General features: G+C 37.5%; 1 protein-coding gene and 1 non-coding gene across 4 annotated transcripts in view; one reads left to right on the plus strand and one right to left on the minus strand.

The window, feature by feature from the left end:
- Positions 1–12,238, minus strand: part of LOC119808763 (olfactory receptor 18) — a 94,438-nt gene that overhangs the window by 33,943 nt on the left and 48,257 nt on the right. The window contains exons 3-4 of one of the 3 annotated variants that reach the window (XM_038321180.1): positions 10,252–10,352; positions 4,992–5,934 (exon numbers count right to left, since the gene is read on the minus strand). The exons of 1 other annotated variant lie outside the window; for it this stretch is intronic. In XM_038321180.1, the coding sequence (XP_038177108.1) occupies positions 4,992–5,934; positions 10,252–10,313 (1,005 nt within the window). In that variant the 5' untranslated portion in view covers positions 10,314–10,352. Of the gene's footprint in view, positions 1–4,991; positions 5,935–10,251; positions 10,353–12,238 lie in introns of those variants that run through there. One more of the 3 variants, XM_038321181.1, reaches the window with a different exon arrangement.
- On the plus strand, positions 11,992–12,064 carry Trnak-cuu. The gene has a single exon. It is a non-coding gene; the product is annotated as a tRNA-Lys (tRNA).

The raw sequence follows: 12,238 nt of genomic DNA on the forward strand, positions 1-12,238 counted from the left end.
CCTACAGTCTGCTCCATCTATACAACTGTCACCCACATTCAGAGGGCTTAGTTTGGTCCTATGCTGGTTCCCTCATTGTCAGGCTGGAGTTGGAAGGCTTTCATTAGTTCAGGAAAGTAGTTTCTGTGGGTATCCCCATCATGGTCTTGACCTCTTTGCTCATATTCTCACTTCTCCCTCTCTTCAACTGGACTTTGGGAGCTCAGTCCAGTGCTTCACTGTGGTTCTCTCTATCTGCTTCCATCGGCTGTTGGATATAGGTTCTATGATAACATTTAAGGTAGCCAACAATCTGACTACAGAGCAAGGCCACTTCAGGCACCCTCTCCACCATTGCTTAGGGTCTTAGTTGGGGGTCATCCTTGTGAATTCCTGGGAATTTCTCTAGAGCTAAAACATTATTTTCCAGTCTTCTAGTTAGTTTTATTCTATTTCCAGGAATGGTTTCCCCTTACTTCTTTAACCAATCATGATTGGAAATGACTCACTAGGTTCTATTCACAGTAAATGAGAGGCGTGAACATAAGGTAGGTGTCTTCAGAGGATCTCCACTGCTGTCCACTTAATCTTCTATGAGAAGTGTGGGGTCCAAACACATTACTATCCAGCTCTCAAAACACGTTTTTCCATTACAATTCTCAGTTCAGTACCGCGTCAACCAAAGTTCCTGAAAACAAACTGGAAACTGGATATGATTTTCACGATGCTGGTTCTTTCTACAGACACCCAAACAGCTTCTCAGAGCATTGCTCCTGGATTACAGCTGTGTAAGTGCCCTGGTTTCTCTTCTACTAGAAGAGCTTGCACTGACACTTTGATAAACCACAGCCAACCCATAATCAAATTTCCTCAGTGTCTCCTGTGATTCTGGTCTCTCTTCAGGAGTAGGAATCACCTTCTTCTAGAATATATTTGATTTAAGTTCTTCTCATTCTGAACTCTTGGGCACTTTCAAAAATTATGTTTGCTACTTATTAGGTTATTTCTCATGGATAAGTTACAGTATATGTAAATAGTAACATGTTACTATTATTACAGATACATACAGTCTGTCACACAGTCTGTCTTGAGTATCATAAAATTGTGATTGCTTTTCTTGATACAAAGTTAGTTGGTACACACAAATGGATATGGTAGAAGATGTTCTTGGTCACTATACATGGAAAAAGAAGGTGTTTGAGGGGTAGAGAGATGGCTCAACAGTTAAATGCACTTACTTACTGTTCTTCCTGATGATCTGTCGTCACTTCCCAGCACCCATACTGTGGCTCACCACTTTCTATAACTCCAGTTCCAGGGAAACTAATGCTCTCTGGCCTCCATGGTCACCGTACACATGTGGTATACAAACGTTCGTGCAAACACACATACAAATACATGAATGCATACAATAACAATTAATGAAAAAAGAGGCCATGAAATTGAAGATGATCAAGGAGGGATATGTGGGAAGGTTTGAAGAGAGGAAAGGGAAGGGATAAATGTTACGATTATATTATAATCTCCTAAATAAAATTTTTAAGAATTGTGCCAGACATAGTGACACACGCCTTTAATCCCAAAACTCAAGAGGCAGAGCCAAGTGGATCTCTCTTATCTACAAAACAGGTTTCTGGACAGCCAGAGTTTTTAAACAGAGAAACTGTCTAGAAAAAAAAGTAAAAATTAAAACTAAAAAAAAAGATTTCTTGCTGACAATCATTTGAGACCCCCCCCCCATAACCAATTTAATAACTTCATTGATTCCTTTGGTGAAACTTTACATTTTGGAACAATTTAGTATGCCTAGTCCAATAAACATGTTGGTTGTGAAACAGTGCTTCTCATGGTACATGCAGCACATGATGAGCTCCATGACATTCCTGTAGTCATTTTCTTTGGTAATGGGGGCTAACGAAGGAAAGAGGCTCCCTTGCACCTTCATGTTCAGAGAGCAGTGAAACCTGAGGTCCTAGGGTCAGGAACAAAGTTAGGTACGCAGCTCCTGGTTAGACACCTCTAGGGGGAGGAGATAAACATTTGGAAAGACTTAAGACATGGGACGAAGTTTACTTTTGTATCACCTAAAGAACTTTGAGTGATCATGAGTACCCATGAACCGTAAGTGCCTCAGGAGTATCATTATAAGCCTTTCTTGCCTACCACATTATACAACCCATAAAACCACCATGTTCTCAAGCAAGGTTTACCTAAAGACTTTCATGTGTGCAGCACATATATTTCAACAGATCTCTCCATGCAGGTCTTGTCCCTTTACTCATAAATTTTAAAAATACCTTGGTTTTTCTCCCAGCAGCAAAATGTCACAATGTGCAAAAAAAAAAAAAATCCATGTCAACGCTCAACCGATGTTCCCAATATGTTCTTAATTTTCTTACCGAATTTTCCCTCCACAATGTGTTTTCTTTAGAATTTGTATGAGTGTTTTAAGCTAATTAACTCTGTTTAATGAATCAAACTTTTGCCCATAGTAATAGTGCCAAAATGACAGAAAGCTCTAAACTTCAGTCCTCCTCAGAGACACAAATTTCCATGTGGAAACTCCATGAAGTGGTTTAAAAACATCAACATTTCAGGAAAGTGCAAACCCAATAGCAGTGTCACAGTAAATAAGAAAGTTTGTTACATTTGCCCACCAGTAAAGCTTCCATTCCCAAAACCAGATGACAAAATTGGGAGAAAGTTTCTAACTCCTAGGTTCTGTCTTTGGAATAAATAATTAAGGCAAAATACTTGTCTAAATTGTCTTTATCCTTTCATTGTGTCCCTAAAGAGCTAGTTGATATGTTGCATGACTTGAAGAACTAAAAGTAATGACAGTATACTTAAAATAACAGTACCAGGCCCACAGACAAAACTTCTAAGGCATTTTATAAAGCATCAGAGAGAATGCAGTACCTGGGACAGAAAATGGGTAAAACAAAAGACAATGGGCTCTTGAGAAGAGAGGGAAGCCTCCTTGATTAGAAAAGGACATATACACATCCTTAGGAAAGATAAATTTTAAAATCTTCCCCTATATAAAGCCAACATGTAAAACTTGTGAGAATTAGCATTTTTAACCTCAACAACAACATGCAAGATATACAAAGGAACAAGGAAATATGGTCCAAACAAAGAAATAAATTAAATAATAGGAAAGTAACTCTTCAAATCTCCTTTTAAAAAGTGATATATGATTTATTCAACAACAGATTTAAACAGACAAAGGCAGTTAATAAATGAGGCTGCTACACAGACAAAAGTTATAAAAGTGATATATGAATAAAATGGTACAATCCCATATAAATTATTAAAATACAACAATCTTAAAGTTGAGGAACACAATAATCCAGTTGAAATTGTCAATATGGTGCTCATGATAGATTTTACTAAGCAAAAAGGATAATAAATGACCTTAAGCACAGATTCTTGAAAACCATTTAATCAATGAAGCAAATGAAAAAGAATGAAGAAAAACAAAGATAAATTAATGGGCTTATGTGGTACAAGAAAGCCAAAACGTTTACATTAGGGGAATTCCAGAAGAAGCATAAAGACAAACATGTTTTAAAACCAGAATGCATTACTTCCTAATTAAAAAAAGTAATGCATTCTGGTTTTAAAACATGTACAATTAGTGTCAGTGTCACGGAGAATCCTAAAACCAGCAAGAAAATTTTCATTTCATGCAAGGAAGTTCCTATAAATGCTTCAGAATATCTTTCAGGAAAAACCTTAGGTGTCTTTTAAAGTCTGTGTTCAGCCTCACACCTCCCATTCATGTTCTGCCACACACCTTCAGAAATCAAAAGCTCTGAATAGAAAACACAGGCACTGGTACTTTTAAAGGTCTTTGTTTATTTATCTTTATTTTATGCATATATGTTGCCTCCATGTACATATGTGCTCCAAAGGCATGTAGTACTTACAAAGGCCAGAAGACTACACAGGATCTGCTAGAATTGGAGTTACAGTAAGCCACAGTATAGGTGCTATGAATCAGGTCTTCACATGATCCCCATAGGCATTAGTAATTTTTATAAATGCCTGGGGCAATTTCATAAATACAGGCTTGACTGCCAAAGACCTACATCTTCACAGACAATATGTATAAATCTATTGAATAAAGTCAAGCCGGTTGTGGTGGCGCACGCCGGTAGGATTTGCTGAAGGAGGCAGAGGCAGGAGGATCACGAGTTCGAGGCCAGCCTGGGCTACACATTTTAAAGCCGGGCGGTGGTGGCGCACGCCTTTAATCCCAGCACTCGGGAGGCAGAGGCAGGCAGATCTCTGTGAGTTCGAGACCAGCCTGGTCTACAAGAGCTAGTTCCAGGACAGGCTCCAAAGCCACAGAGAAACCCTGTCTCGAAAAACCAAAAAAAAAAAAAGTCAAATCCTTAATATATAATGTTTTTATTTTGTTCTTTAAGAATTTTATAACTGCATATAGTATATTTTAATCACATAAACCCCATATGCCTCATTCAACTCCTCCTAGATCAACCCCCACTCTCTCCCAATGTTTTGTTCTCTGTTTTAATACCCTGAAACCAATAGCACTGTCTATATATGTCTGGAAGTGAAGTCATCCACTGCAACACAGTCAACTTTACAGGGACCACACACAAAAGAAAGAAAAGCAAACACATGTAGAGAATTTCTGAAGAGACACATAGAGAAGGGTAGAAAGTAACGTTCTTGTTTCTATAAGAAAAATGTATATTACACATATTTCACCCAGCTTTTAATAAGCATGTGTTTCCTAGTGCTCAATACCTCTAACCACTAAGCATGACAGGAGCTTCTTAGAACATTTTTGTATAATATGGAAGGGTGAAAAAATTTACTGACTTCCTCATTTCTGAATATATATAAAAGAGAGTTGATTTCAATTGTGTGGTTATTAAAGCAATATGAAACAGATGAAGATTCCATGGGTATTGTAAGAATTAGAAATTTTGTGAATCAGATTGATAAAATATCCAGAATGAATGCTACAGGTCCTGAGATTAGACTGTTTTTCTGAGGAGCAGCCACATGGCCCTCTTGATGTCCCTGTTTCTTAAGCTGTAGATAAAAGGATTGAGCATGGGGGTCACCACAGTGTATAGTACTGATGCCACTGCACCCTTCCTGGGAGATGATGAGACAGCTGAACTGAGGTACACCCCAAGGCCAGTCCCATAAAATAAGCAAACAACTGACAGATGAGAACCACAGGTAGAGAAGGCTTTATACTTCCCACTAGAAGATGGCATTTTAAGAACAGAGGAAAAAATTCTATAGTAAGAGAAGAAAATCCCAGAAATAGGAAGAAAACCAGAGATGGCACCAACAAAATACATGACTATGTTATTGGTAAAAGTATCAGAACATGCAAGGCTGAGAATCTGAGAAGGATCACAGAAGAAATGAGAAATGTCCACACTCTTGAAGTAGGTAAGTTGTAATACTATTGAATTATGTAGCTGAGAGACCAAAAGGCTAATGAGAACAGACACAAAAACCAACAAGCCACAACGACAAGGGTCCATGATGAGCTGGTAATGCAAAGGGTGACAGATAGCCACAAACCTATCGTAAGCCATCACTGTTAGAAGAAGACTATCCAAACATCCAAAAAGCATAAAAAAGGACATCTGAGTCAGGCATCCTGAATAGGAGATGGCTCTGCTGTGAGTCTGGATATCCACTATCATCTTTGGTAGTGTGGTAGAGGTGAAACTGATGTCAGCCAAGGATAAGTTGGAGAGAAAGAAATACATCGGACTGTGGAGGTGTGAATCAGAGCTGACTGTCAGGATGATGAGTAGGTTTCCAAGCATTGTGACCAAATACATGAACAGGAACAGTCCAAAGAGTATAGGCTGCAGCTGCAGATCATCTGAGAGTCCCATGAGATGGAATTCTGAGATATATGTTAAATTTTTCTCTTCAATATTATTTGGACACCTTTTGAAAACAAATGAGAGAATTGGAGAAAATGAATAATAAAACCAGCATTCCACAATGCCTCTAAATTTTCAATGGAAACAGTATACTGATAAATTCCACACAATTTCAGGGTCATAAATAGCTCTCAGTATTTCTCAGTTTCTACATATTTAATATTAGAATAATTTCATCACTGATCGTTTTGTTATTTGCATATATATATATATATATATATATATGAGAAACCCAAATGAACTATGTTTGAATACCAAAATCATTACCTACAAAATGATAACCACAGGAAATATTCTTTTAAGATAAGATATGCAATAAGAAATATCCTTTCCTGATAAAAGTAATATTATCTATATTGAAAGTAATTAAAGTTGAGTTTAGGCTTACAGGACTTTAATTCCAGCAACTGGGAGGCAGAAGCATGTAGATCTGTATGTAACACATAAGTAAGTTTTAGGACATCCAAGGCAATAGTAACATCCTGTCTCAAAACAAAAAAAAAAGGAAGAGGCAGCCCTGTTTTATGCACATGTGTGCAAGAATTTCCCAGATAGGAGAGAATAAGAAGATGAGAGGGGAGTAAAATAAAACTCATTGAGCAAATGGATGGCACTACCAAACAGTTTTAAATTTTTAAAGAAATGATTTTAAGGCAAAATTAAAGTTTTAGTTAGACATTATCAAAATAATGTCAAATTCATCAAGGTATGAAAGATGAAAGTTTCATGAAGTTGCGTTGAAGTTAAGCAGGACCAATAAGATAGCAAAAGCTACATTGCCCATAAGACTTCATTCTCTAACTGTGAATAAAAGTAATATTTGCAAAGCATATGATATTCTTTAACAAGAATTTATTTAAGAACTAAAATGGGTGCTGACTCAGTCCATGTTCTTTATGATATATGGTATGTTTATAGTTTTAATATTAAAATAATATATACACATGCACATTTTAGGATATGGGAACTTTAAATACAAACCTTGACACATTATTCATTTTGAGTCCAAGAGTGGAATATAATAGGAAAGAGCCTGGATGTCACAAAGAAAGTTAGATGCCAGAGTTTTTTCCATATAACAAATTCTATTCATCTACCTTTGTCCAAATTTGCAGCAATTCAAGCTTTATGAAATAAGTTCATTCTCTCAACTCATATAATGTGTCTGATATCAATATAAATGTGAAAATAAAATTGATAACTATCAGCACTGAGATAATGTTTATATTTTATTTTTTCTGTAGGTGTTTCCACATACATTATCTACTTCAGCACCACATCTATAAGCAAACAAGAATTAGTTTTGAAAAGAATTGCCTCCAACATAGACTGCCAAATGGTATAATTGTTTAACTATATGATGTAGATTCTAAATTAAAGTCAAAAGTTCATAATCAGAAAACATTTTATATATTATCAGTTATCTCCATAGAGTTTTATCATTTTTGTGTCTTGTCTCTGATCCTTAATGGAAAAACATTCTCTAAATGTGTAGCCATCTTGTTGCTGAAGATACCATGCAATTTGGTCTCAAGGCATGGGGAAATCAGGGTGGCACTACTCAAGATTGCTCCCTACCGGCTATCTTGTATAATCCAGGATGGAGTTATGCAGGCTGCTGTGGGAGGGGAATGTCATCAACAGTCTTACTCAGCTGTGAATCCTATAAGCTACAGTAATGCTGTGGGGCAAATGTTAAGGAAGTAAATCAATGAGTTTCTGCTTAGATTTAAGGTCTGCTCCAAAAGAAAAAAAATATGTCTGACACTAGAAACCTGGCCACGACCCCATTGTTGCAGAGCTCACAGACCCCAGAAGTGAACCTATTAGCAGTATTTTGTAAAATGGACATGGTATCAAATTATCCTCTAAATTTGTATCTCAATGACCATAGATTAGTGAAGCTCTCAGACCTTCATCAAAGAACTTTTTGTGCAGAGGATGGTAGTTAAGACAAAAATTTACAAGTGATCAAAGTGCAGAGAATAAGTTTCTGCAGCATTCTCAGCTACAAATGAGACATCTGCATCACATCACTTCCCCAAAGGTCAAGGACCATAACAGAAGAGGAAGCACAGACTCTGAAAGCAACAATCAATAAATGGGACCTCCAAAAACTGAGAAAGTTCTACAGGGCAAAGGATAAATTCAACAGGATGAAATGGCAGCCTATGGAATGGAAAAAGATCCTCACCAACCCCACCACTGACAGAAGGCTGATCTCCAACATATATAAAAAATAAAGAAATAGACACCAAAATACCAAATAATCCAATTAAAAATGGGGTACAGATTTAAACAGAATTCTTGACAGAAGAAAAACTTAAATGACCAAAAGATATTTATGGAATTTCTCAAAATCCTTAGCCATCAGGGAAATGCAAATCAAAATGATTCTAAGATACCATCTTATACCTATCAGAATGACTAAGATGAAAAAACACTGATGACAGCTTACGCTGGAGAGGATGTAGAGTAAGGGGAACACTCCCCCATTGCTGGTGGGAGTGCAAATTTGTACAGCCCCTTTGGAAATCAGTATGGAGGTTTCTCAAAAAATTAGGTATCAGTACACCTCAAGACCCAGCAATACTATTCTTGGGTGTATATACAAAAGATGCTCATATATCACAGGAATATGTGCTCATCTATGTTCATAGTGGCATTATCTGTAATAACCATAACCTGGAAACAACCTAGAAGACCATCAACCAAAAAATGGATAAAGAAAATGTGATACATTTACACAATGGAGTATTACTCAGCTGAAAAAACAATGACATCTTGAAATTTGCAGGCAAATGGACAGAATTAGAAAAAACCATCTTGACTGAGGTAACCCAGACACAGAAAGACAAATATAATATGTATTCACTCATAAGTGGTTATTAGATGTAAAGAAAAGGATAAACAAGCTACAATACACAATCCCAGAAAAGCTAGATAAAAAGGAGAATTCTAAGAGGGACTTCTTGGAAGTCCCCAAGAAGGAAAATAGTTAAGATCTCCTGGATAAATTAGAGTGGGATAAAAGGGAGGGGTTGGGGAATGGGAACATGAGGAATTGAGAAGATCGAGTTGGGGAAGGAATGGAGGAGGAGAGCAACAAGAGAGATATCTTGATGGAGCCATTATGGGTTTAGGGAGGAACATGATGTTAGAGAAATTCTCAGGAATCCACAGGATGACAGCAGCTAAGACTCCTAGCAACAGTGGAGAGGGTGTCTAAAAGGACCTTCCCCTTTAATCAGATTAATGGTTATTCTAATTGTCATCATAAAACCTTCATCTAGTAAATGATGGAAGCCAGGGCAGTGACCCATTGCCAAACACAAGGCTGAGCTCCTGGAGTTCAGTTGAAGACAGGGAGGACCAGATGAACAAAGGGGGGGTCAAGAACATGATGGGGAAAACCACAGAGACAACTGACCCTAGCTAGTGGGAGTCATGAACAATAAACTGATGGCTAGGGAACCTGTATGGGACCGAACTAGGCCCTCTGAATGTGGGTGACAGTTATGTGGCTTGATTTATTGTGTAGGCAGTGGTAGGGAGGAAGGCAAAAATAGTAGTTGAAATAATTAGCATCAATATACAGTTAGATATGAGCAATAAGTTGAAACGGTCTACATATAGTTAAGGCAGCCAGTCATCTGCAAATAGTTATTATAGACTTTATAATGAACTAGAAGAAAGGAGCTTGAAATTTCCCAACACACACAAAAATGGTGTTTAGGGAGACTGATAGGCTAATAAATCTTGATTTGTTCTTTACACATGAATATATGTATGAAATTATTAAATTGAACATGTGAATATGAAGAAATGTATTTAATGTAATTAAATGTATTTAATTAAAATCATTGTTCTCTGAGTTAAAAGTTTGCGTTTGGTACATCCTTTCATCTAGTTATTCTAGCTACCTGTAATTATTTTAGTTTAGATTTGGTTTGGTTTGCCTTGGTTTGCTTTTGTTATTTATTTATTTATTTATTACTAATTACTGGAAGTCAAGCACAGAAGACAACGCTGTTAAGTCGATTCTCCACTTCTGAATATATGTGGGTTCTTGAAATTGAATTCAGATTATCAGACTTGATAACAAGTTCTGACAAATGGAGCCATCTCACAGTCCCTGGTTTAGTTTTTTGAAATAAATTCTTACTACATAGCCCAAGCTTTCCTCAAATTTTCAATTCTCCAGCTTCCCAAGTGTTGAGACTACAAGTAGGTACCATCAAGTTGCAAACTTTTTGCTTTGATGATGAAGCAACAATGTCCCCTAATCTCTGATCCATCCAGTTTCTCCCAAGGTTCTTACCAGACTGTGTCATCTCTATGCTCAGGCATGATGAAGGCATGACGATCCATCATTTCTTCCATGGTTAGCAAGTGGTGGAGAGTAAGATTCTGTCATCAGAACTGTGAAGAAGATAGACATGGACATGAAGTCATGAAGGAAATATTGTCAGAGAGAGAGAGAGAGAGAGAGAGAGAGAGAGAGAGAGAGAGAGAGAGAGGAGACAGCTCCAAGTGGACTAGGACTAAAAACTGAAAAGCTGGAGGGACACTGGCTTTTTATTTACAATTACATAGGCTCGAGAGTTCAATGCACAGAGCTTATAATTAGCCAAATGGTTTTATGTTGATTCAATCTCTGAAGACTTGTTAATACTAATTGAAAAGGGACATAGAAAACATTAGTTCCCTTTGTGGGGTCTCAAACTTTCACTTCTCAGAAGGAAACTTATCTGCACTCCTTTTTTCTGACTTTCAATGTGTGAGGGCATATGTCACAAACAATCCCACACCAGTTTGGAATTATGATTAATAGAATGGTTATTTATTTGAAGGGGAAAAACTTACAGATCACCGTCCCAAACAACAGCCCTCTGCACAATCAGGAAGGGAGCCTAGTTGCCGAAAGCGGAGCCGGAAGTCAGAGAGCAAATGGAGGGAAGTGGTCGCTTTTTTAAAGAGAGAGACCACGCCCCATTGGGCTGGTATCTCAGCAGCTATTGGCTGAAGGAGTGGAAGGAGCTCCCGCAACAAATGTGCAAAAAGTTTAATGTAAAATTCAGACTTACAATGGGCACGTGTTCATAACATCAATTTGTCTTATCACATCTCATTCATAAGTAACTGATGAGAAACAGTTCTGTATGAATGCTATAACGATTGTGAAACATTGGCAGTATGTAGACTGTGATGTCAGCATATGTGTAAAATAAATTCACATAGAATACGAGTCTCTTTCAATGAATGTAAATCTCAGTCACCTTCATGATAGGAGTAGAATAATGTAATCAGTGTGCCTCCAGCTGACTCTTTAGTCACTCTTGAAATTGGTACAATTTAGATATTGTATTAGTCGATTTTTATTGATAATAACTCAACACAATACACTGAGCTATAAAAAAAGTAGTTTGGCATGGCACTACTGCCTATAATCTCAGCACATAGGAGGAGGGTGCAGAAGGATCAAGAGGTCAAAGCCAGTTTGGGCTACATAATGAACCTCTTTCTCAAAAGAATAAAATAAATAAGGGCAGAAGATGGATCAGTGAATACAAGTATCTGTTACTGAGTCTAATAACCTGAGTTCAATCCCTAAGTCTCACATGGTAAATGGAAAGAACCAACTCCTGAAGGTTATGACCAGCACATGCTTACCATGGTATGTTCATACACACACACACACACACACACACACACACACATACACACACAAAAAATAAATAAATGTAAATTTTAGTATATGCATATGTACATTTTACCTATATGTATGTCTATCTACCACTTACATACCTAATGCAATCAGAAATCAGAGAAACCCTAGAACTAGAGTAATAAACAGTTGTGAGCCCCCATATGCTGGGAATTAAATCTATAGTGGCATTTCAATTGTATTTTATTAAAGAAAGATTGCCTGAAGATCTGAGAGTAAAACAATCCCATTGTTCAGCCTTATAGACCAGGTTATGGTAACACACTTCTTTAATCCCAATAACCACTGTAGTGAGGAGCTGTGGGCTGTGTTCCTGCCACCCAGCTCCCGACCACCTGGCTAGCTCAGTTGGTAGAGCATGAGACTCTTAATCTCAGGGTCGTGGGTTCGAGCCCCACATTGGGCGCCATTCTGTAGTGAGGAGCTGTGGGCTGTGTTCCTGCCTCCCAGATCCCGGCTGCCTGGCTAGCTTATGACCCAAAATAACAACACACAAACTGTATTCATTTAAACACTACCTGGCCCATTAGTTTCAGCCTCTTATTATCTAATTCTCACATCTTGCTTAACCCATTTCTAA

The sequence above is a fragment of the Arvicola amphibius genome, chromosome 3, assembly GCF_903992535.2.
Source record: "Arvicola amphibius chromosome 3, mArvAmp1.2, whole genome shotgun sequence".
Taxonomy (NCBI): domain Eukaryota; kingdom Metazoa; phylum Chordata; class Mammalia; order Rodentia; family Cricetidae; genus Arvicola; species Arvicola amphibius.